Genomic DNA, 27,788 nt, shown 5'->3' on the forward strand with positions numbered 1-27,788 from the left:
CATCAGACCGTCAGGCCACTTCAGCGGTGAACCGATGGAAATGGCCCGTCGGACCATTCTCATCGGTTTGGATCGACCGTGTGTACGTGGCCTTATGTTTTAACCTCCCTGGCGGTAAACCCGAGCGTGACTCGGGGTTGGTTTTCAATGATAGGATCGGTATCCCCGAGTCACGCTCGGGGTGGACGTGCAGAGTGTGCAGCGGCGCGGCTTACCTTCTCGCTGGATCCACAGGCAAGTTGCTTACCTTGTCCCTGGATCCAGCGATGCCACCCCGCTGTGTGAGCGAGCGGGACCTCGCTCGATTCACAGTCTCCCTGTGTGCCGCCGATCTCCGTTCCCTGCGACGTTACGACGCACGGGAGCGGAGAACGGCGCCAAATTCAAAAAAGTAAACAAACACTTTACATACAGTATACTGTAATCTTATAGATTACAGTACTGTATGTAAAAAATACACACACCCCTTGTCCCTAGTGGTCTGCCCAGTACCCTACATGTACTTTTATATAATAAAAAATGTTCTTTCTGCCTAAAAACTGTAGATTGTCCAAAAGTGTCCCTTTATGTCAAAAATGGTTTTAGATCAGCTAGAAAGAAGCGATAATAAATTACAATCACTTGCAGAAATGTGCGATAGCGATTTGTGGGGAAATTCGTCATAAAAATAAATAAATAATGACAGCGACAATTCTGCAACTGAGCAAATTTCAGTGATTTTGAGTTGATTACATTATTGAATAATTTTTATTATAATTATATTATTATTTGTTATAATTATTTATAATTATTTATTATATTATAATTTTTAATTTTGTTTAAAAAAAAAAAATCATACCCGGGATGCCTACAAGACTCTTGCTTGGTCAGATTTAAGTGAGTTATTTCTAAAAATTACAGGCCTACAGTATAAAACGCCAAATTTCCTTGCAAAATAATTGTACCACTTTTGGTACATAATTCCAGACAGAATCATACCACCAGGGAGGTTAAAGTCAGTTGGGACTGAATCCCAATCAGCTGCAGCCGTGGAATTCCCTGCCCATGGCCATGTGGCCAAATTAGATCAATGATGTCACCAACATCCCCGTTCTTTTGTTACACAAAGATGTGTGGTGAGGAATTCCACTGCCGCAGTTGATTGGGATGGTAGACTGCTGCCACAGTTTCAAGCCAAGCACAGAACCTTAGCTTATTTTATGGGGTTAATTTACTAGTGCAGTTGCCCTCTGCAAGTGCAATTGCTCCAGAGCTTAGTAAAGGAGGTAAAACTTCACTTTGCAAAGAATAGCCAATCACATGCAAAAAAAAAACATTTTTAATTGCACATGATTGGATGATGTAAGTCAAAAGAGCTTCTGCTTGTTTACTAAGCTGTAGAGAAACTGCTCTTGCAAAGTGCACAGTTAATTTTCCTTTAAATCAACCCCTTAGTACTAAAAAAAAAGTAATGGCTGTGTGGGGTGATCTGGTTGAGGTGGCTCAGGTATAGTTCTTAGGTGGAGGTGGGGTAGGCTTCTCTGAATAAATTAGTTTTCTGGGATCACCTGAAAGTGCACAGAGTAAGGGCTGACCAGACATACTAGGGTAGTGAGCATGGGAGGAGGTAACAAGGGAGGTAGAGAGCAGGAGGTCCTGGGAGGAGCGAAGAGGATGACTTGGGTGACTGATAACTGCAGATGAGGTTGGTGATGTAGCTGGGGACGATGTTGTGGATGGTCTTGTATGTTGTGGATATTATTTTGAGTTTTATATGATGGGGTAGTAAAATCCAGTGAAGGAATTGGCAGAGAGGAGAAGCAGTCACAGATCGTTAGAAGGTGTATGAGTCTAGCATATAAAGAACAAAAAGGGGCAAGCTTAACACTAGTTATTGGCCAGATACATTAAATGGCCAGCCATGGATCATTCCCTGTACGTTGTTGTGTAATGTTATATGTTGTGTCATGTTTGTGTGTTCTTGTATGTGGTATTTAATCCATTGCTAAAATTGACACTAGTCACTTTTTAGTGTAACTGCACTTTTCTATTCATGGTTCCCTGACTTTGTTCAGAAATCTTTTGGATTTATTAATAAAACTTTGATATTTTTAATAAGATTCGATTGATCTATTTACTGTTGCCACTGGTAACCCTTTCCTTGTGTTCTATGCTCATTGTTCTTTCTGTATGAGTCTAGCAGCAGCAGTCATAATAGACCACCAGGAGACATGTTGTGCTAGCAGGACCAGCGTGGAATGCAGGACCCGTGAGTGATGTCAACAAAAAGCAGGCCAGCAAACACCGCAGGTATCCGTAAACGAAGAAAAAGGGGACGCATTTCGGAGCATGCAATTGGTTTCTTGTTCGTGCCAATTGGCGAATGACAAAAAAAGGGGTGAGACACATTTCAGAGCATGCAATTGGCTCCTTCTTTATGCCATGAAGAAGGAGCCAATTCCATGCTTTGAAACGCATCCTGTCCCTTTTTGGCAATAAGAAATCTTGGGATTTCTGTACTTAGAAGCACCTTCTGCTTGTTTTTTATTTGCCAGAGAATTTCTTCACATCCTTGGAGTGCTGCACAAGTGTTATCCAAGCCATCTGTTTGCCTGATCTACACTACCACATGCAGACTATTATCTCTGCTTAGTCCTGTTATCCAGACTGCCCTTCTACCCATCCATTTAGCCATAATAGACTGAAAGGGGGATAGCCCGTTTAAAGGAAGGTCAGTAAGGAGGGAGTTGCAGTAGTCCAGATGGGAAATGAACAAGGAGGGAATACGTTGCTTTGTGGTGTCGTTAAGAAGGGGCGAATTCTGGAAATGTTGCGGAGGTTGACAGAGCAATACGTGGCCAGTGATTGGATGTGGGAGCTAAAGGAGAGGTCAGAGTCTAGAATTACACCCAGAACCTTGGCATGTGTGGAGGGACCAATGGTTGAGCCATTGATCCTAATGGTAAAGTCATAGGGAGGGGATCGGGGAGGAGGAAATATTAAAGCTCCGTTTTGTAAAGATTGAGTTTGAATTGAATTGATTGAGTTAGTATTAGAATTACAATGCTGACTATCAATTCTTTTTTTTTTTGTATAAACTGCAAAAAAAATGTCTTCATTACATTTGCTTGTATACTGTATAATCACAACTGATGCATCGTTGATATATTTTTTTGCCCCAGGGATAAAGTAATACCGTTGCTGGCATTCCGTAAAGCAGACTTTCTCTATTGCACATCCAGTGGTTGAAGGTAATTTAGGCAAGCAGCATTACCCTTTAAACAAAACATTCCCTTTAGTATCTTTAACGAAGGCGCATATCTTTGATGTATAGACTGAATGCTTGTACATTATAGGTTTGTTCCAGGCAGTCTACAGCTACTGTACCTCATTACAGTCAAGTTTTACATTTCAGCATTATCAAATTTTTACTCTTCCCAATCACCTCGATTTTTTATTCTTCCAGAGTTCACAAAAAGACTGCTGAGCAAAATAACAATTTTTTTTTTTTTGCTACTTGAGGACAGTGTAATGAGTGTAATCTCCTCTTACTTTACATCTATCCTGGCAGAATTTCAAGTAGGCTCTCCTGTTATTATCATAATATATTTTTTTTCCTTCCTCTGTCTCTCTTTTTTTTTTACTTTCCGTGCTATCATCGTGTAGTTGTAATTCCTAGATGATGGCATTGCGTCCCTTGACTAATTGGCTTGCGGGGAAATTTAAACGTACGGAGCAAGCAAAGAAATGCACACAAACATAGCCGGAGAATAAAAAGAGCACCAAAAACAGCCTTCTATTTATTGCGTGCAATCTTTTTTTTTTTCATACCTTAACAACAGATAGGCAGCACAGATTGCGGCGTGTGAGAAAGCAGACATTACGAATGAATGATCAGCCTAGGCTAGAAAATGATGTGCTTAGTGAGTAGAGAATTTAACAGAAGGTGCGATTATCAATTTGTGCTTTAAACCTAGCAAAGCTATAGGGAAAGATGAGGCATTCCACTGTATGTTGGCACTTTCAGGATTGCATTGGTTAAGACGTAAAAAGAAGTTGGGAGTTGAAAAAAAAAAAGAACAGTCTAATTAGGTGGGCACCCCGGTATCTATACTAAACCATACTTTAAAATAAGCTTCAGGTGCGGGATGCCGCGTTCATTGTCCTATACAGGCAACAAGAATTAGCAGTGCCCAGCATGATATTAAGTTGATAGATAGGGCTGGAGAGGAACTATACATTTTCAAGGCAATTTACAATAATTATATAGCTTGAGAGAGTGTAATTCATTTTAAAGATTACCACTGCGTTTGAGAAAAGAAAAGCACTTTCGGAATGTGTATTCTCTCACACGGATAGCAGAAGGTCTAACTGACATTTTAGGGGAGAGATGTGAGGAGTAGCATTTTCTGACATTTTCCATGAAGAGAAAGGAAAGAGCGGCTTTTTTTTTTTTCTTTCATTCGGCAGATGGATGAAGCAACGAGAGATCAGAAAACAAAGTTTGTTGGGGATTTTTTAATTACATTTTTGTTATTTTTTTTCTAATCTGGTAAAACTTTAAAGAGATTCTTTGATAAGATTTAATAATGTTCCTGCTAGTGGTTATTTAGTTTCATATAACTGGAATTTTTGAATTACATGGAGGAAGCTACTTGAATGAGTGGAGTAACGTGACAAATTACTACTAGGTCATCCAACTGCTTGTTACAGTAAGTAACTGTTATAAGCAGGATATTGGCTAAAAAGGTTAAAGTGGTTGTAAAGTCATATTTTTGTTTATCTTAAAGTGGTTGTAAACCCCATTCATGAAATTTGATCTAGGTACATATATCTGTGTTTACTTATTTCTCTTCAAAGCTCTAAGTGACATTTCTTGCTAGTGCTCCATTCCTCTGTTATCAGCAGATTCACTTCTAACAATTTCTCTGACACATGAGACAGCAGCTGAAAATTTGTTTTGGGAGGGAGCTTAGACGGAGATTCAGACTAAAGCTCTACATGTTCCACTGTTCCTCTGCCTATGTGAAGGGGGGGGGGTGTACCTTTTCTCCCACACAGTGTAAGCCTAGACTCCCCTCCCACTGCTGAAAGAGTGTATTGCACTTTTCAAAGAGTGTAGAAAAGAGAAGACAGCATATAAAAAGTAACATTTATGTAGGGAGATTTTTTTTATCTCTATCATCTGAGGCAATTTAATTCACTGGGTATAGGAGAAGTTTTACAACCACTTTAACGCATTCTATGCATTAAGATAAAAAACATTCTGTGTGCAGCAGCCTCCCTCAGCCCCCCTAATACTTACCTGAGTCCCATCTCTGTCCAGCGATGTCCATGAGTGCCTCGGCTGTCCGGGACACTCCTTCTGATTGGCTGAGACATAGCAGCGGCGCCATTGGCTCCCGCTGCTGTCAATTAAAGTCAGTTAGCCTATCAGGAGACAGAGAGTGTGGGACACAGGGAGTTGTGACTTGGCTCCGGTGCCCCCATAGCAAGCTGCTTACTGTAGGGGGACTCAACAGGAGGGAGGGGCCAGGAGAGGGACCCGAGAAGAGGAGAATCTGGGCTGCTCCGTGTAAAACCACTGCATCAGAGCAGGTAAGTATAACATATTTGCTATTTTTAGAGATAAAAAAACAAGACTTTACAACCACTTTAAGCCCCATACACACTAGCGGTTTTCTTTATTTTCTTTCAACCCAGCAGGGCTGAATGAAAAAAAAAAGGACTGATCCGGAGTAGCCACTATACTAGCTACGCAATGTTAGTACAGTTTATGTATTCTGACAGGGGGAAGCAACCCCCCCTGCCAGAACACTCCGTTTAGCGCTCTCAGCCATTGGCTAAGTGTGGTAATCTGGAGCCAATCGGCAGTCCTTTTTTAGTCATGACCCTTCGACAGAAGTCGGCCGAATGGACCGACTTCAGTACACACGTGCTGAATGTCGAACAGTTTATATTGAACCAGCCAATGCCACCCGACATTCAGCCGTGTGTACTAGGCTTTAGTCCTATTGTCTTAAAGAAAGTCAAAGAAGTTGATATACTGAAGGCAAGGGATGCTGCACCTTGGAAGTGAAGATGTCTCAGAACTTTGTGAATGAGGAGAAGAGTGGCTGAATTTCATCATCCAATCATGTTTTAGCAAAATGTTACTTATTTAAAAAATAGGGACACACATGGGGGACTAGGGAGGCTGTAATCGTACCTCTCCCAAACACCCTACATATGGTTCCTTGCAAGCCATGTATGTTGAGTCCTGTCATGTGCATGGTTAGAATGTTTTTAGAATGATTTTGGTTATCATTGAATTCTCTGGTTTCAAAACTCTGTCTCCCTTTCATTGGAGGTAATTATACATTGTGTGGGTCCATATTGACCATACCCCTGTGATAACATTTATGTATTTGTTTCTAATCATTTGTTTTTGAATGTAGACAACACAGTCCCCCTGAAGAAGACCATGGCTATTTTGGTTGAAAGGAGTTGGGGCAGCTTCCATGGCAGGATCAATACTTTGAAGAGGAATACTATTGTTATGGTAGCAGGGTAGCAGCTAGCTACCATAACCCTGGTACCCTGGAAAGAGCAGGAGGTCCTCTTTCAGATAAAAGTGGTCTCTGTGGCGGGTGCGCCGCAAGATCACTTTTATCGGCGGCGGGAGAAAAATAGATAGATAGATAGATAGATAGATGTCACTTATCACTTATCACGTATCATTGGATGGATACTAAACCTTGGTAAACATTGCCCTGTCCCAACTTTTATGAGATGTGTTGCTGCCATCATTTTTTAAATTACCTTATTTTTTCTTAAAATGGGATTTTTTTCAGTTAAACCAGTCAATCCTTTTGGGTGGATGTTATATGACTTCCACCTAGTCACATGGCACGTGTGCATCCCTCACAGACAGCGCATCACGATCAGGCTAAAGAGCCAATTGCATTGGCTCTTTACCATGTGATCAGCTGCGTCCAATCACAGCTGATCACATGTAAACAAATGCCGGTTATCGGCAGATCCACAAAAGAATTACGCCGGTGCATCTATTGATACTCCGCATAATTTTCAATTTCCTGCGTCGTATCTACAAAACAAGATACGACTGCATCTCGGATCGATCCGACGGGCGTACATCTTAGTACGCCGTCGGATCGTAGATGCATTTTTTCCGCTGGCCGCTAGGTGTCATTTCCGTCGAATTCCGCGTCGAGTATGCAAATTAGCTAGTTACAGCGATCCACGAATGTACGTCCGGCCGGCGATTTTTTTTTTTTACGTCGTTTGCGTTTGGCTGTTTCTGGCGTATAGTTACCCCTGCTATTACGAGGCGTACTCAATGTTAAGTATGGCTGTCGTTCCCGCGTCGAATTTTGAATTTGTTACGTCGTTTGCGTAATTCGTTCGCGAATAGGGATTTGCGTAGAATGGCGTCACCGTCGGAAAGCATTGGCTTGTTCCGATTTATTTTCGAGCATGCGCATTGGGATACCCCCACGGACGGCGCATGCGCCGTTAAAAAAAAAACGTTGTTTACGTCGGGTCACAACGTATTTACATAAAACACTCCCCCATCACATCCATTTGAATTCCTTACGCCGCCAAAGATACACTACGCCGCCGTAACTTACGGCGCAAATTCTTTGAGGATTCGAAAAAAAAAAAAGTTACGGCGGCGTAGTGTATCTTAGATACGGTACGCCCGGCGGATTAATGCGTCGATCTATGTGGATCTGCCCCTTTGTTTTGATATGTGATACAGTGCAGTGCATGTCCTTTAAATGCCCTGACACATTTTGTGAAGCCTACAATACCGGCAGTACAGATTTATTCTGCAATCCGGTTATTCTTTGACATGATGTGAATCTGAAAAGTTTGTTCTATAAAACTTTAAAATAAGAACCATTAGATTGCGACAATGTATTTTCCTGCTCTCCATTTCTCCTAACCTGATGTGAGTTTCCACTTTACATAAACGAAGTATCTCCATCGCACTTCTTCAAAGCAGCGTTACTTGTACAAATGTGCATGATACCGAAATTAAAATTCAAAGCATTCTGCTCCTTCCACTAAATAAAACAGCCTTTTTTTTTAAACCGTTGTATTGACATGCAGAGTTGTTCTCCATTACACTGTAAGGTGAACTGAATTGTAAATCAAGCATGCTCAATCATGAATCGTGATTCATCTATATAGCCTACTGCGCTGGATCTTCTCTACATACAGGCTCACTCGCTGATAAAGTTTTATTTCCTTTTTCCTCTTTCAAATTTGAGTCAAACTTTGAAGCATACTTTTGACCCTACTAATTAATCATGACTTACATCAACCCTCTAATGCAGAACAAACGATGAAAATATTCCTTACCCAGTCCGCAGAACATCCTAAAATACTCTACGTACAGATAACTAGCCTCGGGCACCCCCCTGGTAACTGTCCGCTTAAACACTAAGAGCATTTCAAATTGTATGCTACAGATAAGATTTTAACCTTTTAGACGGAAAGAGATTATTGCAGTGTCTGTGTGTATGTGATACATACTGTATTACATAACTGTTGTTAAAACTCATACTGAATAACTGTAATGTTGAATACGTTTAAACCGCTACTCTAGACAGACATTTAAAATTAAATGATGCTTAACCACTTCAGCCCCCGGAAAGATTTACCCCCTTAATGACCAGGCCATTTTTTGTGTCTCTTTAACTGACAATTTGTGAGAAAAATAGTATGCGCTGAAAATTAACTCAAGTGGTGTGAAACTTTAAGCAACAGTACAAATGGTAGTGCAATTGTGTTTAAACAAAACCATAACATTAGTCCCAATTAGTGGCTGGGTGTGTGCTCATTCACTACACTCCCTGTGTAGGAAAAAAGGCACAATACTGTTGTAATGACTTGAACAGTGTTGGGTGGGATCAGCCTCCCTGGTTTCAGTTAGCTGCCTCACATCCAGGTGTAAAATCTTCCACACTAGCACAGCTCATGCAAGACAAGGAGAGAAAGAAATCCTCATAGCGCAATCACGTGAAACACCAATAGGAGACAAATGACAGTCTTGTGACAAAGGCACACTCACGGATCCCCTTGACACAACAGGCACCAACAATCCTCCTTTAGCCGCTCAGGTTAGATGTTCTCCTCATTCGGATGTACGATCCGTCATTCCCGTTCGCAGCTCCTCCCCCACGCGTTACATCACTAGACACGTGACTTGAGTTACCCATGACTAAGTCACGTGTCTAGTGACGTAACAAGTGGGGGAGGAGTTACAAACGGCAATGACGGATCGTACATCCGAATGAGGAGAACATCTAACCTGAGCAGCTAAAGGAGGATTGTTGGTGCCTGTTGTGTCCAGGGGATCCGTGAGTGCGCCTTTGTCACAAGCCTGTCATTTGTCTCCTATTGGTGTTACACGTGATTGCGCTATGAGGATTTCTTTCTCTCCTTGTCTTGCATGAGCTGTGCTAGTGTGGAAGATCTTACACCTGGATGTGAGGCAGCTAACTGAAACCAGGGAGGCTGATCCCACCTAAAACTGTTCAAGTCATTATAACAGGATTGTGCCTTTTTTCCTACACAGGGAGTGTAGTGAATAAGCACACACCCAGCCACTAATTGGGACTATTGTTATGGTTTTGTTTAAACACAATTGCACTACCATTCGTACTGTTGCTTAAAGTTTCACACCACTTGAGTTAATTTTCAGCGCATACTATTTTTCTCACATATATTTTTTTGGTTGGTTACCTTTATTATATGCAATCTGAGCATTAAGGTGAAAAAACATCTGATACTGCCGGCCCCCCCAAGCCCCCTTTTACTTACCTGACCCCTCAAAAGTTCCGCGATCCTCTTCCCTGCTCAGCCTGGCCGCTGATTGGCTAGAGCAGATGGATTGAGAGCAGTGCAGCCATTGGCTGGCGCTGCTGTCAATCACATCCAGTGACGTGGTGCGCCGAGGGCCGGGGCCGAGTGATACAGTGAGCGGCTATGGCCGCTCCCTGTATCACGGGAGCGCGCCCGCAATTAGTGACAACCATGCGAGCTCTCGCATGACTGTGGTGACTAATTGCGGGGAGGACCAGAGACAGCCGCCCGAGGGACCCCAGAAGACGTGGATCGGGGCCACTCTGTGCAAATCGAACTGCACAGTGGAGGTAAGTATAACATGTTTGTTATTTAAAAAAAAAAAAACTTTAGTAACGCTTTAAAGCGGCTTCTCTACATCTACGGCGATTCACGCAGGGGAGTCAAACTGCTGCCATATAACTACGACAGCTGGTAAGCAAGTAGTTAAAGGAAAGTTAAAAACCCTATAGACAATTAAAATATTTAACAAAATCCACAAATCAAACCACAACCAAAAATTCTGTCAATCTTAAGAAAATTCAACATAAAACTTGGTTGCATTTCCCTGCCAGGGAGCAACAGATGCTATGTACAGCCACGTATAAAAAACAATGTCTGCACATAGGTATATGATGGTATGTGCGTAAACACATGCATGTGTACCAAATTATGCCCGTGTACACAGACAATCTGCTTCCAGGTTTAAATAACCTTACAAAAGAATGTACTTACACAAGTACCAGAATATACCCACGTGCAGCCATGAATTTCAATGGTTGGCTGTATGCACCACATGTGGCTCCTGGGTGAGGAAATACATCTAAAGTTTGCATTGTAAAAGGCTCCCATGTGCATGAGGCCCTAAACAGCCAAATGTAATCTACATCGGAAGCCCATGTAGTAGGGTGAAAACACAGATTCACAACTGGGATACAGGGGCAGAGCATTGTTTTCCCATAACAGGATGCTCCTTAACCACTTCAGCCCCAGTAGGATTTCCCCATATAATGACCAGGCCATTATTTGTGATATTGCACTGCGTTACTTCAGCTGACAATTGCGTGGCCGTGCGACACTTTACCCTAAAAATCCTTCTTCCTGGCTACCGATCTCGCTCATGTGCAGTGCGGTGCAATCTTGGTCAGCTTGCCATGACAAGCTGACCAAGATTTTCCATAGACGCCAATGTTAAATGTTACAAGAGCAGTGCCATGCCAAGCTGACCACAATTTCTATAGATGCCAATGTTTAATGTTACGGGAGCAATGCCATGCCATGCTGACTAAGAATTTCCATAGACACCAATGTTAAATGTTATGGGAGCAGTGTCATGCCAAGCTGACCAAGATCTCCCAGGAGCCAATGCAAAACCGGAAATGACGTACAACGCCGTGCCCGCTAAAGGGCAAGGTGGAATTAGATATAGACATAAATCAGGCAAGTGAACAGAAATAATAAATAAATAAATAAATTGCCGATTCATTTTAAGGATGCACATTTTTTTTCCTCCACTTCAGACTCCACCAAAAAGGACAACGAGACTTGCTCACGGTTCATTTGCCCATAACGTCTCTTCTATGGTTTCGCATCATATGTGTTTTTTCCCTCTTTTTTTTTTCTCTTTCTCTTTCCTTATTGTTTCTTATTTCTTTTCATTTTATTTCTTCCTCTTTTTTTTTTTTTACTTCAAAACAGGGGTTATTAATATATCTGTGTCTCCGTGAAGATTAATTCTCTTCCCCCCTCCCCATCTCCCCTTCCCATCCCCTCCCCTTCCGACCTCTCTCACTTGGCTCTTCCCCGCTAACACCTGCTTTCCAGCTTCTCTATCCCGCCACAATGTTACCTCATACCATTAAATTGTATAGCTTTAGGCTTTAGGCGCCCATCGCTTCTGCGTATCCCATTGTGTGCTTAAACCCTTTCCAGATCTCCCACTTCTCTTCGAACTCCTCCCATTTCTCTTCATCTCTAAATCTTAGATATTCCAAATGATACATTTCCTAAACTCTGTTACACCACACTCTCAATGATGGACTCTCCAGTTCTTGCCATTTATGGGCTTTTTGGTTCTTTGCCGTGTTCAGAAGTTGTGGAGTTAGTGTCTTCAGGTACTGTTTAGTTGGGATTCGGGACCCGTGTAATACACATACCCAAGGGTCATCCGGGAGTTCTTGGTTTGATATTTCTCTAATTTAAGGATGCACTATTAGTACTGAATGGTGAGGAGTGGAAAATGTGGATGGAATTCCGCTTTAATGTGGACCATCATGGCAGGAATAAACACTTATTATTTTAATCAAAACTGAAGATCTACAGAGATTGAAAATTAATTAACATGTTAAAACCCATATGAAGTTTTAGTGATTGGGTTTGCTAATACTTTAATTTCAAACTCCAGTTATAAATATTGTTTTGATCTTAACAGGCAACAAAATCAATGAAAAAGCAGCTGTTCCTTATAAACACGAATACAAACATGGGCTAATTTATCCGACCATCGCCAGAGGTGACTCTCCTAATGACTTCAATAGTCCTTTACATAATTGGATTGTATTGATTTTTTTAAGTTGAATTACAGAATTGAAGGAATCACCAGCTTGTCTTAATTTTCGATGAAAAGCAAATGCATAGGACATTGTAAATACAATGCAAAAATGTAAACACACAAATGCAGAATGCTGTTTTTCGTTACAAATCTGACATGAATAAAATTTCCCACCTTTACAGAATGAAATGTAGATTATTTGTAACTACATGATCCTCCATAATTAGGGTTTTAATTGGACACCTTCTAATTGAAAAGTAAAGGAAAGTGTATAAACAACCTGCTTGGCACACATTTTTTAAATGATCATATATGTATGCAGGAAGTTTTCTTTTGGTGCCAATTAAAATCATATGGTAGAACGTGATCTGGAGCTTAATTAACTCATCTTTTTTTCACCTTCAACAACGGCATGCCAACAGAAAAGGAATTTAACTCAACCATCACCCATATGTTTTGGCAAAGTTGGGCAGTTTTACAAAGTGAGAACACACACATTATGTTCTGCTGTTCCTTACCAAATGGTCCCGTAAAATAAACAATGAACAATAATAAAAACATGTATTTGTATTTTTTAATAGAGTGGGGAAGAGTTGGAGCCAATATCAGGCTTTGATCGCTATCTGTGTCTGCACAGATACAGATTTATTTGTCCAGAGGACCATAGTCACCAAGACAGAGAGTGATGGGAAATCCAGGATGTTACAGTTGTCACCAGTACAAAAGGTATGGGGGAACTTTTTAATGGGACCTCCTGTTCCTGTTAAGTGACAACCGTCAGAGAATCCCCCACCAGAAGTGGCGTAGATACCCGCAGATGGCTCGGGTATCTATGCTCGGAAGTGGGAGCAAAATACCTGTATTACACAGGTATCTGCTCCCCCCTAAAAGGTGCCAAAGTGACACCGGAGGGGGGGAGGGTTTCCAAAAAGCGGAAGTTCATATTTTGGTTTGAACTCCTCTTTAAAAGGCTGTTCAAAGTTACAGACCCTCTAAGAAGTTATTTCCAGATGATACAATGACCACCAAAGATCTTCTGCAGAGGTGCTAAAAAGATACCTTTTTTATGGAGACCTGCAAAAACCTCTTTACCACTTAAGGACCGCCTCCTGCCCATATACACTGTACGTCGGCAGAATGGCACGGCTGGGCGCAAGCACGTACAGGTACGTCCTCTTTAAGTTACCAGCCGCTGGAGTCCCGCGATCGGTCCCCGGAGCTGAAGAACGGGGAAAGCTGTGTGTAAACACACCTTCCCCTTTCTTCACTGTGGCGCCGTCATTGATCGTGTGTTCCCTTTTATAGGGAAACACAATAAATAATGTCACACCTACAGCCACGCCCCCCCTACAATTAGAAACACAAATGAGGTCACACTTAACCCCTTCAGTGCCCCCTTGTGGTTAGCTCCCAAACTGCAATTGTAATTTTCACAGTAAACAATGCATTTTAATGCATTTTTTGCTGTGAAAATGACAATGGTCCCAAAAATGTGTCAAAATTGTCCGAAGTGTCTGCCATAATGTTGCAGTTATGAAAAAAATCGCTGATCGCCACCATTAGTAGTAAAAAAAAAATTTATAAAAATGCAATAAAACTATCCCCTATTTTGTAAATGCTATGAATTTTGCGCAAACCAATCGAAAAACGCTTATTGTGATTTTTTTACCAAAAATAGGTAGAAGAATACGTCCTAAACTGAGGAAAAAAAATAATTTATTATATATTTTTGGGGGATATTTATTATAGCAAGAAGTAAAAAATATAGAATTTTTTTCAAAATTGTCGCTCTATTTTTGTTTATAGCGCAAAAAATAAAAACTGCAGAGGTGATCAAATACCACCAAAAGAAATCTCTATTTGTGGGGAAAAAAGGACGCCAATTTTGTTTGGGAACCACGTCGCATGACCGCGCAATTGTCAGTTAAAGTGCCGAATCGCAAAAACTGGCCAGGTCCTTTAGCTGCCTAAAGGTCCGGGTCTATAGTGGTTAAAGGGTAACTTCACCCTTTGAAAAACATAGCAAATAAAAAATATATATAGCGTATACAATTGTGACACATTGTAATGGAATGTTAGTAAAAATTCCCTTTCCCTTTCAATCTGTAGCTGTGTCATTTTCTGTACAATGCAATATGGCTACCTGGAGGTGTTCTGTACACAGATGGAGTACTGAACCCCCCCCCCCCCAGAAATGTAATTTCCTGCTTGTGTGATTGGCTGACTGATTTTCCCAGAAGTCTGCACTAAGATACAAATCAGGTTTTCCCCTTCCCCTGCAACAAAAAAGTATTTGGGATGCAGACCTTGCCAATTCCCTCATTAGAGCCCTGCAGGTGAAGCAGCTCACTGATAATCATTAAATTCCTTAAACCACTCTCATACAGGTTCACACACAGCTATATCTTAAGATTAACAAAAGGAATCATCAACATAGTTTGTTAAAATCACTGCAATGTACATAGATCACCCAGAGGGGAATGTTTTTTTATTTTCAACAAAAGTGGAGTCACTCTTTAATGCAAATGCAATCTATGATTTAATGTTCCACTGCACAAAAAAAAAAAAAACATGCTGAGAGAGTATATTGTGGACTGAGAGGTGATTTAACACTAGCGATTAAAAGCCATTCTGATTGGCCATCAATGTGATTTGCACAAGACAATTGAGGGGGGGGGGGATTACATTTTCTATGGCGGATAGTCAAACCTATGCTGCAAACGTTGATATGGACATCAAGGCTTCAATGACGTCTGGTCATCAAAGTAATCAGAAAAGTTTTGAGAAACCAAGTCCTAGGGGGTCAATGCACACATTGAAAAAGGCATGTTTAGACTGGTCTGGATCAGTGGCGGATGGTGCTTAACTTTTTAGGGGGGTGGTAAACAAACCCCGCCCAGGTCCCCTCTATGATCCACCCCGTACTTACCCCTCCAAGGACCCCCCCACACTCAGCCCCTCCCTGGCTTCCTCAGCTTCATCTACCGGCCAACCCCTGCCCTGGTTGGCCGGGAAGAGAAGCCGGAAGACAATAGCGAATATTGATTAGCTAATGTCACAAGCCCAACCTTTTTCAAGCCAATTGGAGCCTCCGGTTCTAATCATGTGGCTTGAAAAAAAAAAGTAACTCATATAAACCTATAAATTCGGAACCCCGTATGCATCCCCACATGCAAACTAGAGGGGCGGCGCCCCTGCACCTCTTATGGACCGGCTGCTCCTGGTCTGGATACGTTGGGGCAGATTCAGAAAGAGATACGACGGCGTATCTCCTGATACGCCGTCGTATCTCTGAGTTCCGTCGGTCGTATCTATACGCCTGATTCATAGAATCAGGTTCCGCATAGATATCCCTAAGATCCGACAGGTGTAAGTGACTTACACCATCGGATCCTAGGCTGCAATTGCAGGCCGTCCGCTAGGTGGCGTTTTTTGTTTTTTTTACGCAACAAATATGCAAATGAGGATTTAAGCCAATTCAGAAACGAACGACCGCCCGGCGCATTTTTTTTACGTCGTTTGCGTTCGGCTTTTTCCGGCGTATAGTTACCCCTGCTATGTGAGGGGTATCCTATGTTAAGTATGGCCGTCGTTCCCGCGCTGAGTTTTGAAATTTTACGCCGTTTGCGTAAGTCGATTCAGAAAAGAGCTGGACGTAAGTTACGCTCACGTCGAAATCCTTGCGACGTCATTTGGAGTAATGCACGCTGGGAAAGTTTACGAACGGCGCATGCACAGTTCGTTCGGCACGGGGGACACGCCTGATTTAAATTTTAAATTCCCCCTACCCGGCAAATTTGAATTCCCCTGGGGGATTTACGATATGCCACCGCAACTTTACAGGCAAGTGCTTTTTGAATAAAGCACTTGCCTGAAAAACTTGCGGCGGTGTAACGTAAATCAGATAGGTTACGCGGATCTAAAGATCTGCTGACCTATCTGAATCTGCCCCAGTGTCTTTATCTTTAGAAGTGGTATTAACTTTTTAATTCAATAAGTTTGGGATTTATACAACCAAGCTAGTTCAATATTGTAGTCATTTGGTTACTTACTGGTTTCTGTAGCTACCACGGTGATGTTATGCCACATGCTTATCTCCCGATCCAGTGCAGTGGCCAGTGTTATCTTGCCATCATCTGCATTGATGTTGAATTGTCGATCAAGATCCGTATGGCGATCAATAGAAAACCTGCAACATATATATTTTTTTCTCCATCAGTAACATGAAAATTTCAGAAATAGCATAATCTATTTACCCAGTAGTACCATATGTTACTCAGTAGTAAATCAACTGCAATGTGATAAATAGATGTACTCAGTAAGGAAATTATGATCTTACTTCAAGTTCAGCTGATGACATGTTTAAAACCCACTATTAATCACGCTATAAATATGCAATCTCCGACATTTATCGTGATATAATATATCAAGTCAGCACCATGCCATGCAAACAAATTACACTTATGTCTCCATGGTATTGTATTTAAAGCCATGATTTATTTGTAGATTTAGATTAATTCATATTATAATGCAGACAAACATCTTAGTGTGCTTGCATCTAAAGCCAAGGATTCTGATTACAGGGACTCATTATTTTGGATATGAGTCCAACTAAATAAAAAAAAAAAAGGAAAAGGTTCAGAGAGCTCACCAAGTTTAAAGGGACTTTAAAACTCTAAAACAGGGCTATCCAACCTTTTGACCTTTCTGGGCCACATTGGAAGAAGAGGAATTGTCTTGGGCCACATTTTCTCGGGCACGGGAGCCCATTCAGTTGAATGGGCTGCTGTGCCTCTGTTTCATGCAGGAAAAAGTTTCCTGCACCATTTTTGAACCACAGTGGCCGGAAAATCGCATGGGGGTTATATTAAGAATGACTGGCACAGTCACACAGTAATGCGAGGCTTTCTCCCTGGTGTGGAGTGTTGTTCTCGCCCCCTCCCTTGGACTACGGGAGAGTCAGGACGCTCTCTACATTGCAGATAGAGAAAGGAGCTGTGTGTTAGTGGGTGTCCTGACTCTCCTGTAGTCCAAGGGATGGGGCGAGCATGACACTCCACACCAGGGAGAAAGCATTGCATTACTGTGTGGAGTTACAGACAGAAGAACAGGAAGTGAGGATTTCTCAGAAGAAATAAGGACATTTAAAAGCAAAATGGAAGGATGAGCTAAGTGAAGGAGGACTGCACTAAGGTAAAGGAAGCTATTTAGGAAAAAAAATTGTACCTTTACAACCCCTTTAACTTTTTTCACAGAAAGAAAAGACAGCCAGTAAAAAAAGTTAAAAATTTAAAGTAACAGTACACAAATAAAAATTAAAAACACGCACACCCACCATAAATACAAAAGAATATTTAAACAAACCCTGTCATAGATTAAATCAAACTCTGTAAGCGTTTTATTCTTTACAGAAAAATATTTTCAGTACCCAAGCAATAAACATCCACAAACTCCCACACAAAAGCAAAATGTAGAGAACACCAAGCAGTAAGACTAATCTGCGCCTAGATACCACTCGTAGCTGAGCAGTCTTCACAGATGTCCTTCACTCTCAGTTGTGTGTAGCCAACAATCAAAGTGAGATCAAACACCTTTTTGAGGACCAGGTCAGTGCTCTAGTTTTCCTTGATTAAGACACTTGAGAAGGCACCAACAGCCTCGGGTGTAGATTTAACAAGGCAGACCAATGGGACTAGCTGAAAACTACCTAGGACACAATTCATTGAACTGGAAACTCACCGTTGTAAGGCGAGCCCTAATACTTTAATGAATTCCACTATATCATTCAATAGCTTTATGCTCTTGCGGGATAAAAATAATAATAATAAAGAAAAGGAATTTCTAAGAAGCCGGATGAGTGAACTGTCTTTCTTTGAAACATTCACTCTAGATAAAATAATTAAAAATATATAGATAGATAGATATATCTATCTATATATGTATATCTATATAGATATAGAAATAGATATATATACAGTGGAACCTCGGATGTTAGTAATGCGGTTGAGGAGCGTTTTGCAATATGAGCACTGTATTTTTAAAAATCCTAACTCGGTTTGCGAGTGTTGTCTCGCAAAACTTGCAGGATTTAGGCCAAAGCAGTGTGCAGTACCGTGTTTGGCCTGAGGTGGGGGGTGCCGGAGCCGAGTGGCGCCTATCACTGCCGATCGGTGCCATTCAGAGCCGTTCGGAAATGCTTGTAAAGACAGGGAAATACTCAGTTCCGGAGCCTTTCCGAGGTTTGCCGAGGTCAGCCGAGCTGGTCGCGGGCCTTTCTGGCTGTTTCCGAGGCTCTCCGGTGCCCCCCACCTCTGGCCTCATATGGTATTGCATGCCACTGAAGTCAATGCGAAACAAATTATTTTAGTTTCCATTGACTTCAATGGGGAAACTTGCTTTGATAGGCGAGGACTTTGAATTACGAGCATTCTCCTGGAATGGATTATGCTCGTAATCCGAGGATTCACTGTATATGTATATCTGCTGCCTACTCTGAGGCCTCGTACACACGACCGAACATGTCTGCTGAAACTGGTCCGCGGACCAGTTTCCGCGGACATGTTCGACCGTGTGTAGGGCCTAGCGGACCGTATTCCTGGCCGAGCGGACAGGTTTCCAGCGGACAAAAGTTTCTTAGCATGCTAAGAAACATGTCCGCTGGAAAGCTGTCCGTCGGACATGTCCGATGGTCAGTACGACTCATCGGACATGTCCGCTGGCCCGAAATCCCGTGCATGCGTCAAGGTGATTCGACGCATGCGTGGAAGCATTGAACTTCCGGGTTCGCGCACGTCGCCGCATCATCGTCGCTGCTACGTCGCCGCCACGTCACCGCGTTTTCTGTCCGCGGGGAATTTGGTCTGATGGTGTGTACACACATCAGACCAAATTCTACCAGCAGACATGTCCGATGAAAACGGTCCACGGATGTGTTAAAAGCCATATGGCAGAAAAAGCTGCAAAACTAAAAATGGAATAGGATCCCCTCCTGGTAATGCAGAACATTAGAGGTGTATAAATCAGACTGGCTAAACAGCATTACAAATATTTTTGTCAAATCTAATAATTCACATATACACATTGAAAGTATACCCCTGGCCATGCTATGGGCTTTTACATATTTACAAATTTTTAACAAGCAAATAATCTCTCTAGCTGCAAGCACAGTAAAGTAATTCATCCTCACAGTTCACAGAACAGAAAATCAAGTCTATAAAGTGCCCCTGCTCTGCTCTTACACAAAACATTAAACAAGTCTGTAAGACTGCTGAATGCAGTGGCAGGTGGTGTTCATTTTTTTTAGGGGGTCAGCAAACAACCACCCCCCCCCAGTCAGCCGCACCAAATCATCTCCCATGTTGTCGGTTGGGTCACCCACACCCCCCTTGCGGGCAGGCGGTTGGTCATCCAGCCCCACACTTACCCCATCTAGGTCGCGGGTGGGCAGCACTCCTAATGGCGGCGGCTTGCATTGCATCCCCTCCTCCTCTGCATTATGGCGGCTTTCACTGTGCATCTCCTCCCTCCTCCTCCAATAGTTTTGCCTGTCCTTTCAGCCAATTGGGTGGCCGGGAGGAGGATCAGTGTGACAATAGCAAATATTTATTCTCTATTGTGACACAACTGGGTAGGGTTAGGGCGCAGTGCTCTGTGTCCCAAGCCCACCCTTTTTTAAGCCTATTAGAGCCATTTGGCGCCCTGCATGTAGATTAGGGGGCTGGACGCATTGATGGGGGTTGGTGCCCGTGCGCCCCCTAATGCATGGGCTGAATTACTTGAATAACTCCTTCTGTAAACATTGAGGATGGGTTTCACAGGGTCTTCAGATCTGAGGGTTTGTTTTTAGACCTCAATTACTGTTTGATGAGAAAATATAAATGATTGAATATGCAACCTTTGGCCACGGGTTGACTTTTAGCTTTATTTAGGTTTTTGCCTTGAGTTCTGCTGAAATAAATACTGTCCTCTAATGTTACTCAGGTGTTCCTGTGGTCACATCTCAGCTTGTGGTGACGGTGAGGGACTTCATGATGAGAATAAGTAGACCTGGAAATTCAGGTCCTGTGAGATAAAAGACACTGCCAAGTTATTCAACCCATTGGCGGTCACTCAAACTAAAATATCAGATTTTATTAAACTATTGTTTAGTTCTCTAAATAGTCAGTAACTAAGAGACCTACGTTTCCATCCCAAAACTTGAAAAGAGGTGCTTGACAGACGTGTTTAGTGTCTGCTAAATCCTTTTTACATGTTGGGTAGAAAAGGCCATCCTATTTTTAATGCTTCATTATGTGCTGCCACATTGGTGGGGCATTATGTCACAGTGCACCAATTTAAACATCAGAGAATTCACCTCAATTACCCCACCAGGGGTGCCATAGTAATAGGACCTGAATGCTGGTTGAAATGTCATAAGTTGCTGAATGATATTTATTAACATAGCTTAAATGTCAACTTCAATGGTAGTGGTGAATTAAATAACTGCAGATCCTAAAGCTCCCAGGGGCTTTACTTCTGTCACTTCATGGCCTGTGTCACTTCTAATAAGGCCATACGAAAGGTAAAGTTATAGATAGATTCACAATTTCTTGGTATATGCTACATTCCTCTACAGTCCTCCGCTCTACCAGCTGAGCTATCGAATGAGCTAATGGTCATAATCTGTGAATTCTGGAAAGGAAACTTACAATATGACATCTCTCTGGAAGTACCCTGACTTTAAAAATAAATTTGCCATAGACACCTGTTCCTGGTGGCAAATCCACTACCGACGCCCCCCCCCTGCGTTTCGCCAGGTGACGAGGCTCTTTTCCCCTATTCTCTGTTGCACTCTGGCCATGCAGGGCTCTTCCCACCTGCTGATTGCAAATGCAATGCTTTCCAGCCTACCAATAAAATATATTTAATGCACATTTTTTTTTACCTGTACAAAGATGCATTTATTTATTACTATATAATTGATTATAATTGTTATTATTTTAACCTCTTGGTGCTGAGAGCATGCACATATATGACCTCCCTGAGGCCAGGCCTTGGTGCCAATCTGCCACATATTTGCGTGCAAGAGCGCCGACAGTGATGTGCTGAGAGCATGCTCCTTGCATTCTGGCACAGTGACCGGCGGCTCATGGAAAGTACCCGATCGCTGTTTGCGATCAGGACTTTTCCAATCATGCAACCGCCATGACAGCCATATACGGCAGTCACTTGGCCATAAGCATCCCGGCATAGCAAACCCCTAAAGGGCAAGCAGCACCCGCTGTCATGGGGATAAAAAAAGGTGGACTTACTGTATCCTTTCAACTTGAATGGCTTTTAGAATAGGGCTTAGAATGAACATAGACTGCAGAAAAAGTTGAATTCTTTTTTTTGGGGATGCTCTATAAGGCTCCATTCACACCTAGGCATGTTGGGATCCTGGCAGAATCACAGAGATTCTGCCCACAATCTCGAAATGCACTACACTCACAAAACAAGGGTTCAGGTGCCATTATTTTCAATGGCACCTAAAACACTTCGCATTTTTGCACGACTGTTGTGTGATTTATCACACAGTAATTGCAGCAAATAACATTGCATGAAGTTTGTCATACCAAAGGGAGCTGGGGCTTCTTTTGGGCGAAAAGCTTCACGTGCAATTGCAGCCGGTGGTCTTTTTTTGGGGGGGAGGGACCACAAACAAACATCCCCCCTCTGAGCGGCCCACAGCACCTTTCTCCCCAGTATTTGCCGGTCGATTCGGCACTTACACTATCTAGGCGGGTATCGTGCAGTAGCTCTGTGTCCTCTCCTTCATCGATGGCTTCCAGCGTGCAGCTCCTCCCCTCCTCCTATGTGTCCAATAGGATCACCTGTCTGTTTAACAAATCAGGTGACAGGACACTTCCTGATTGGCCCGGGAGTAGGATCAGTGCTAGTATAGCCAATATTTATTCTCTGTTATATCACACCTGGGTGGGCTGTGAGTGCCCCCCGAGCCCACTCTAGTTTGAAGCCTATTGGAGTCTCTGGCTCTAATCAGTGCTTCAAAAAAGCAGCCCCTCTGCATTGGAATCCATGCACCCAGCATGCTGAAAGGGGCCGGATGCATGGATAGGGGGTGGCGGTGATGGATAGGGTGGGCGGCGCCCATGCACCCTTAATGGACGGGCCACCACCTGTTCGCACAATGTGTTTTTATGCATTTCTGCATGACAATTGTGGCAAAACCACACTCCATTTTAGGTGCCATTGAAAACAATGTCACCTGAACCTGCGTTTTGCGATTGAAGTGCATTCCATAGGTGTGAATGGAGCCTAACCTGCTCGGTTTCTCGCAGATTCCTGCACATCATTGTGCTATTATGTTGTTACTGAACAAAGGTCAAAATAACAGTTGAATAAATATAATATGACCTCCACCAAGGGCAAGTTTTGATGATGATGAGAAGTAGTTACTGAGTGTGCACATTAGGGGTGATTTACTACTGCTAATAGGTTGTTCATTTTGCAAGGAATGTTGCACTTAACAAGGGAATTTGCCCCAAAGCTTAGGGAATGTGGTAAGGTTTTCAAAGAATACCCAATCGTGTTCAGGGAAATAATAAAAAAAACAGAAAACAGCAATTTTGTTTGCACTTGATTGGATAATAGAAGTCAGCAGAGTTTTATTAAACTCTTGAATAGTGCCTATTTGCCTTTTGTAAATCAACCCCATGATCTAAAGCTTGTTTACTACAGTGTGTCCATTCTGTGAAAACATCTATAAAAATCTAAATGATAATATGAAAGGAGAAACAAGCATACGTGCATGTCAGATCCATGCTGATTATATATACTCAATCATTGGGACTATCAAGTGAAATATATTAAGCATATGCCGTGTTTCACACTCTCTAATGCAGATTAACTGATAGCATATGTTTTGGGAAAGTACTGTGAAAAATCACCAGTTTTTCAGCTTTAATATTAAACCAATGAGTATATGTTTAGCCATCAACATGCATGCCTTCAAAACAAGCATAAGGTTTCTATTTTGATGCTGTCTGTGTTTTGGACCAAAAGTTAGTACAGCTTTTTTGATGAGCCAAAATCTAGAAAAATGCTTATGCGTGCAAACAACCTTGTGCACCTGTAATTCAAAAAAATTTATATTATTTGGAGTATTACAATTGGGCATTAGTCTTGTTCTTGAAAGTCCTAGTCTAAAGCCTAGTACACACGCTCCAATGCTGGCAGGGCATTGTCTGTTGACAGACTGTTGTCCTAAAATCTCTTCTGGCAATTGTTGTTTAATTTTCGGCCAACAAATGTTGGATGACATGATAGTAAATTTTTGGTGGACAATGGTCTGTTTGATTTTCGTATTGTCAGTACACACATCGTCACACAAAAGTCAAAAGTACAAACACGCACGCTCAAAATCAATGGTCACCAAACACAAAATTAGCTGAAGGGGCCCAAAGGGTGGTGCACAAGAGCTGAAATTCCTCGTAGTACGTTACTACATTTGTGTTTGCTAGTAAACAAATTGTGTACCGTTAGTATGCTAGACAACATCCAGGCACACGCCCTGAAGACAAAAATCAGACGATTGGTTGGCCAACAATCGGATCGTGTGTACGATGTTGTAGGGTTGCTCTTGCAAGCTTGAATGAGTTTCCTTTGGACTTAGCTTGTCTATGATCATAGCTTCACTTACAATGTAAAGTATATCTAAAGTCAAAACGTGTTGTATAGTTTTGGATAGAATGAGGAAAGAGTTAAAACCCCTGAAGCTTTTTATTGCTTAATAATTCTTCAATGATGAGATTAAAGGAGTTCTCTGACCTAAAACTTTTAACCCGCGCTGTGCCCGGGCTGTAAAAAAATTGAAAATAAACTGTCACTTACCTGCCTACGATCCCCCGTTGTTCCGATATCGCCGTCCCGTTCTCCGGTCCCGGTCTCTTCCGCTTCCTGTGTGTCGGTGACTCATAGTGCGCTCAGCCTATCAGTGGCCGCGACGGGACATTGCTGCGGCCGCTGATAGGCTGAGCGCACTATGAGTCACCGACACACAGGAAGCGGAAGGGGCCCGGGACCGGAGAACGGGACAGCGATATCGGAACAACGGGGGATCGTAGGCAGGTAAGTGACAGTTTATTTTCTATTTTTTTACAGCCCGGGCACAGCGCGGGTTAAAAGTTTTAGGTCAGAGAACTCCTTTAGAGATTTCCAAAATACGCCCTTTTCTAACCATTGACACCGATAAGCAACTCATTCACTCCCGTGTTATCTCTCGCCTTCAAAACACTAACAATAACATACAAAGCCATTTTGCCCCGAGCTACATCACCAAACTTATTTCCAAATATCACTCAAACCGTCCTCTCCGCTCCTCCCAAGACCTTCTGCTCTCTAGCTCCCTTGTCTTCTCCTCCCATGCTCATCTCTAGGACTTCTCCAGAGCCTTTCCCATCCTCTGGAACTCACTTCCCCAATCTGTCCGGCTATCTACTACTCTGTCCACTTTTAGGCGATCCTAGAAAACTCATCTCTTCAAGGAGGCCTATCCTCCAGCTGACAATCAAATCTTCCACTACCCTCATCAATTCATTCCTCACAGTCCCTACCTTGTGTTTCACTAACCCCTCCACCTTACATTGTAAGTTCGCAGGAGCAGGGCTCCTCTAACCCTTTTGTTTTGAATTGTACTGTTGGTGTTGTTTCTGCCTATACATTGTAAAGCGATAAACAAACTGTTGGCACTATATAAATGCTGTATAATAATAATAATAGTAATAATAATAATAATAGTAGTAAAAATAATATGATTTACACACTGTATATAAATACATAATTGGTCCATATTGTGAACTTGGTCATATTTACTTTAAGGTCATCACAGAGGATACTCTTTATGTCTGGTTTCAGGAAATAAATTTGCACGGTATATAGTCGGCCTTAGTCCCCAGAAAAATGGGGTAAGACAAAAAACACTGCATGTAGAAAATTCAGGACATGGAAGGATTACTACATCCAAACACCTTCAGGATTCATAGTTTTCATTATGATAAACTAAAAACATCTGGCAATAAGGAGTTGTCTGTTACAATATTTATCCTCCCACACATACACTCTGCATGTGTCATTATCTCAATGTTCTAAGTTTGTTCAAGTTTGTGAATATTCTTTTGCATTATTATGCTTTTAACACAATTTTTTACTTGATGATTTTTTCTGTCCTCTCCTGCAGTGGGCTATATTTGTCTTGGTCCTGCCTTGCTTTAGGGACCTTTTGTGCAATCCTGCCAACTTCCGACAGCAGCAGTGTAGTATTATATTTCCACATTCATTTACACCAATCCATTTACAACTACTTTGGGGCGACTTGCATTGACTTCAATACAGAAGTAATTTTGCAAGTCGCCTCTGAAGTCGTGGACAGATTGCCTTGCCGAGTCGCTCAGCAAGTCGTGCTGCCCCAGTATGAACCGGCTCTCATATATATTATGCAGGCATCTCCTGTGTCCTGTTTACGTGGTAGCTTACTTGTAGTAGCTTACCCTATGTTACTGGAGACACACTACCTGTGATTATAGTTGCCATTTAGAGTCCCCACTACAGTTCTCAGATCAGCGGATGATCTTGATCAAGAACACCCAAGTTGGCTGATCAGAACTCCCCCCCCCCCACAGCACTGCCCCTCACTCCCCCAAAAGGAGTAAGAGAATAAATAAAAATAGAGAATACATGGAAGGGAGAGGAAGAGAAAGAACAGGAAAAATGGCTAAAGAGAGGGATGTTGGGGAAAAAAAACAAGAAATTAAGATAGAGAGATAAAAGGGAAAGAAAGGAAAACATAGAGGTGAACATAGGGAGAGGGGAACATCCTAAAAGGTACCAGAAGGGGTTTTAATACTGTCCGTGGGTTAGGGGCAAATTACTTATCTTGCCTTGGGTGCTGACAACCTACGCTACGAAAATTCTACTGTTAGGGGTCCCCACAACTTGGGAAATTTTATCAAGGGGTCACGACACTATCAAGGTTGAGAACCACTGACCTAAAGCCAGAGATCCATACCTCTTGGTGCACCTAGAAGAAAAATGCTATACATAACATTAATACCTGTTAAAAGGTCCACAATCTCATTAGACACCATACCTTATAGCACTTGCTGATGAATCAGGGTCTCTTGCTGTCACTTGGCCAATGACACCATTTATGGCCGCGTTCTCATGTACCTCCAGCAGATAACTAGGCGATGAGAAGACAGGGGGCTCATCGGAATCCTCCACCGTTATTTTTAGCGTTGCAGTGTCTTTGAAGGGTACCCCGCTGATGAAATGCGGATCAATATTAACATTGACTGCCTCTACCTTCAGCGTATAGGATTTTTTGCTCTCGAAGTCCAGAGGCTGTTAAGAATGACAAAGACGAATGCTTTTCACTAATGACCACAGAAGCAAGAACAAATGAATTTAATGCTGATGGATGAAAGTTATGTTCATTTAAGCACATTGACTGAGCTTTAATGCAACCACAGTGTAAGCCATCCACTCGCTCAGACCGAGCCTGTAAATTGTGTGGGCATTTATTGATATCTGTTTATTATGTTACCCCAGTGAAGTCAATCTTTTTGTTCCCTGTCCTTTTTACCTTTCTCTTTTAATTCGACAGTCACAAAATGTTCTTTTTCTGAGGCTTGATCACCAGGATTTCACATGAGATACATCATAAAGCCTGCTCAGTGATTACAATACTGCAGCAAAGTCGAGCATTGCTTCCTTGAAATAGAATCCAGAGTGTATTTTTCACTAGCATGCATTTTGAGATATTATTTGAAAGTTTTCTTGAAAGTAAGTTTTCATATGGCTCTCACATTTTACTTTCTTGCTGTAACATATTTCAAGGTGGCATTTCATATACCGTTTTTTAGAGTCTCTGTCTCTAGTGACCATCTATCAAATATTGCAATCAGCATCCTTATAGAACTTTTTTAGATAAAACTGTCCACAAGACAAGCCATCTGGAGATTGTATTTATGGTCAATGAACCATTATGGGTCTGTGCTGACCCACAGACTTATATGGAGCTATGAAGAGCAGTAAAGTGCAATCACTATTTAACCACTTAAGGACCGGGACAATTTTTTACACTGCGGGCCAGATTCACAGAAGAAGTACGCCGGAGTATCTACTGATACTCCGGCGTACTTTCAAATTTGCCACGTCGTATCTTTAGTTTGAATCCTCAAACCAAGATACAACGGCTTTTGGCTTCGATCCGACAGGCGTGCGGCTTCGTACGCCTTCGGATCGTAGGTGTAATACTTCGGCGCCCGCTGGGTGGAGTTTGCGTCGTTTTCCGCGTCGGGTATGCTAATTAGCTTTTTCCGGCGATTCACAAAGGTACGCGCGGCCGTCGCATTCTCGCTAGTTGGCT

The 27,788-nt window shown here is 42.2% G+C and overlaps 1 protein-coding gene across 2 annotated transcripts in view; it reads right to left on the reverse strand.

The window, feature by feature from the left end:
- CDH8 (cadherin 8) overlaps positions 1–27,788 on the reverse strand; it is a 507,519-nt gene that overhangs the window by 101,217 nt on the left and 378,514 nt on the right. For both annotated transcript variants that reach the window (XM_040329195.1, XM_040329196.1), the window contains exons 7-8: positions 26,508–26,761; positions 16,435–16,571 (exon numbers count right to left, since the gene is read on the reverse strand). In XM_040329195.1, the coding sequence (XP_040185129.1) occupies positions 16,435–16,571; positions 26,508–26,761 (391 nt within the window). The remainder of the gene's footprint in view (positions 1–16,434; positions 16,572–26,507; positions 26,762–27,788) is intronic.

This window comes from Rana temporaria, chromosome 11 (genome assembly GCF_905171775.1).
Source record: "Rana temporaria chromosome 11, aRanTem1.1, whole genome shotgun sequence".
Taxonomy (NCBI): Eukaryota; Metazoa; Chordata; class Amphibia; order Anura; family Ranidae; genus Rana; species Rana temporaria.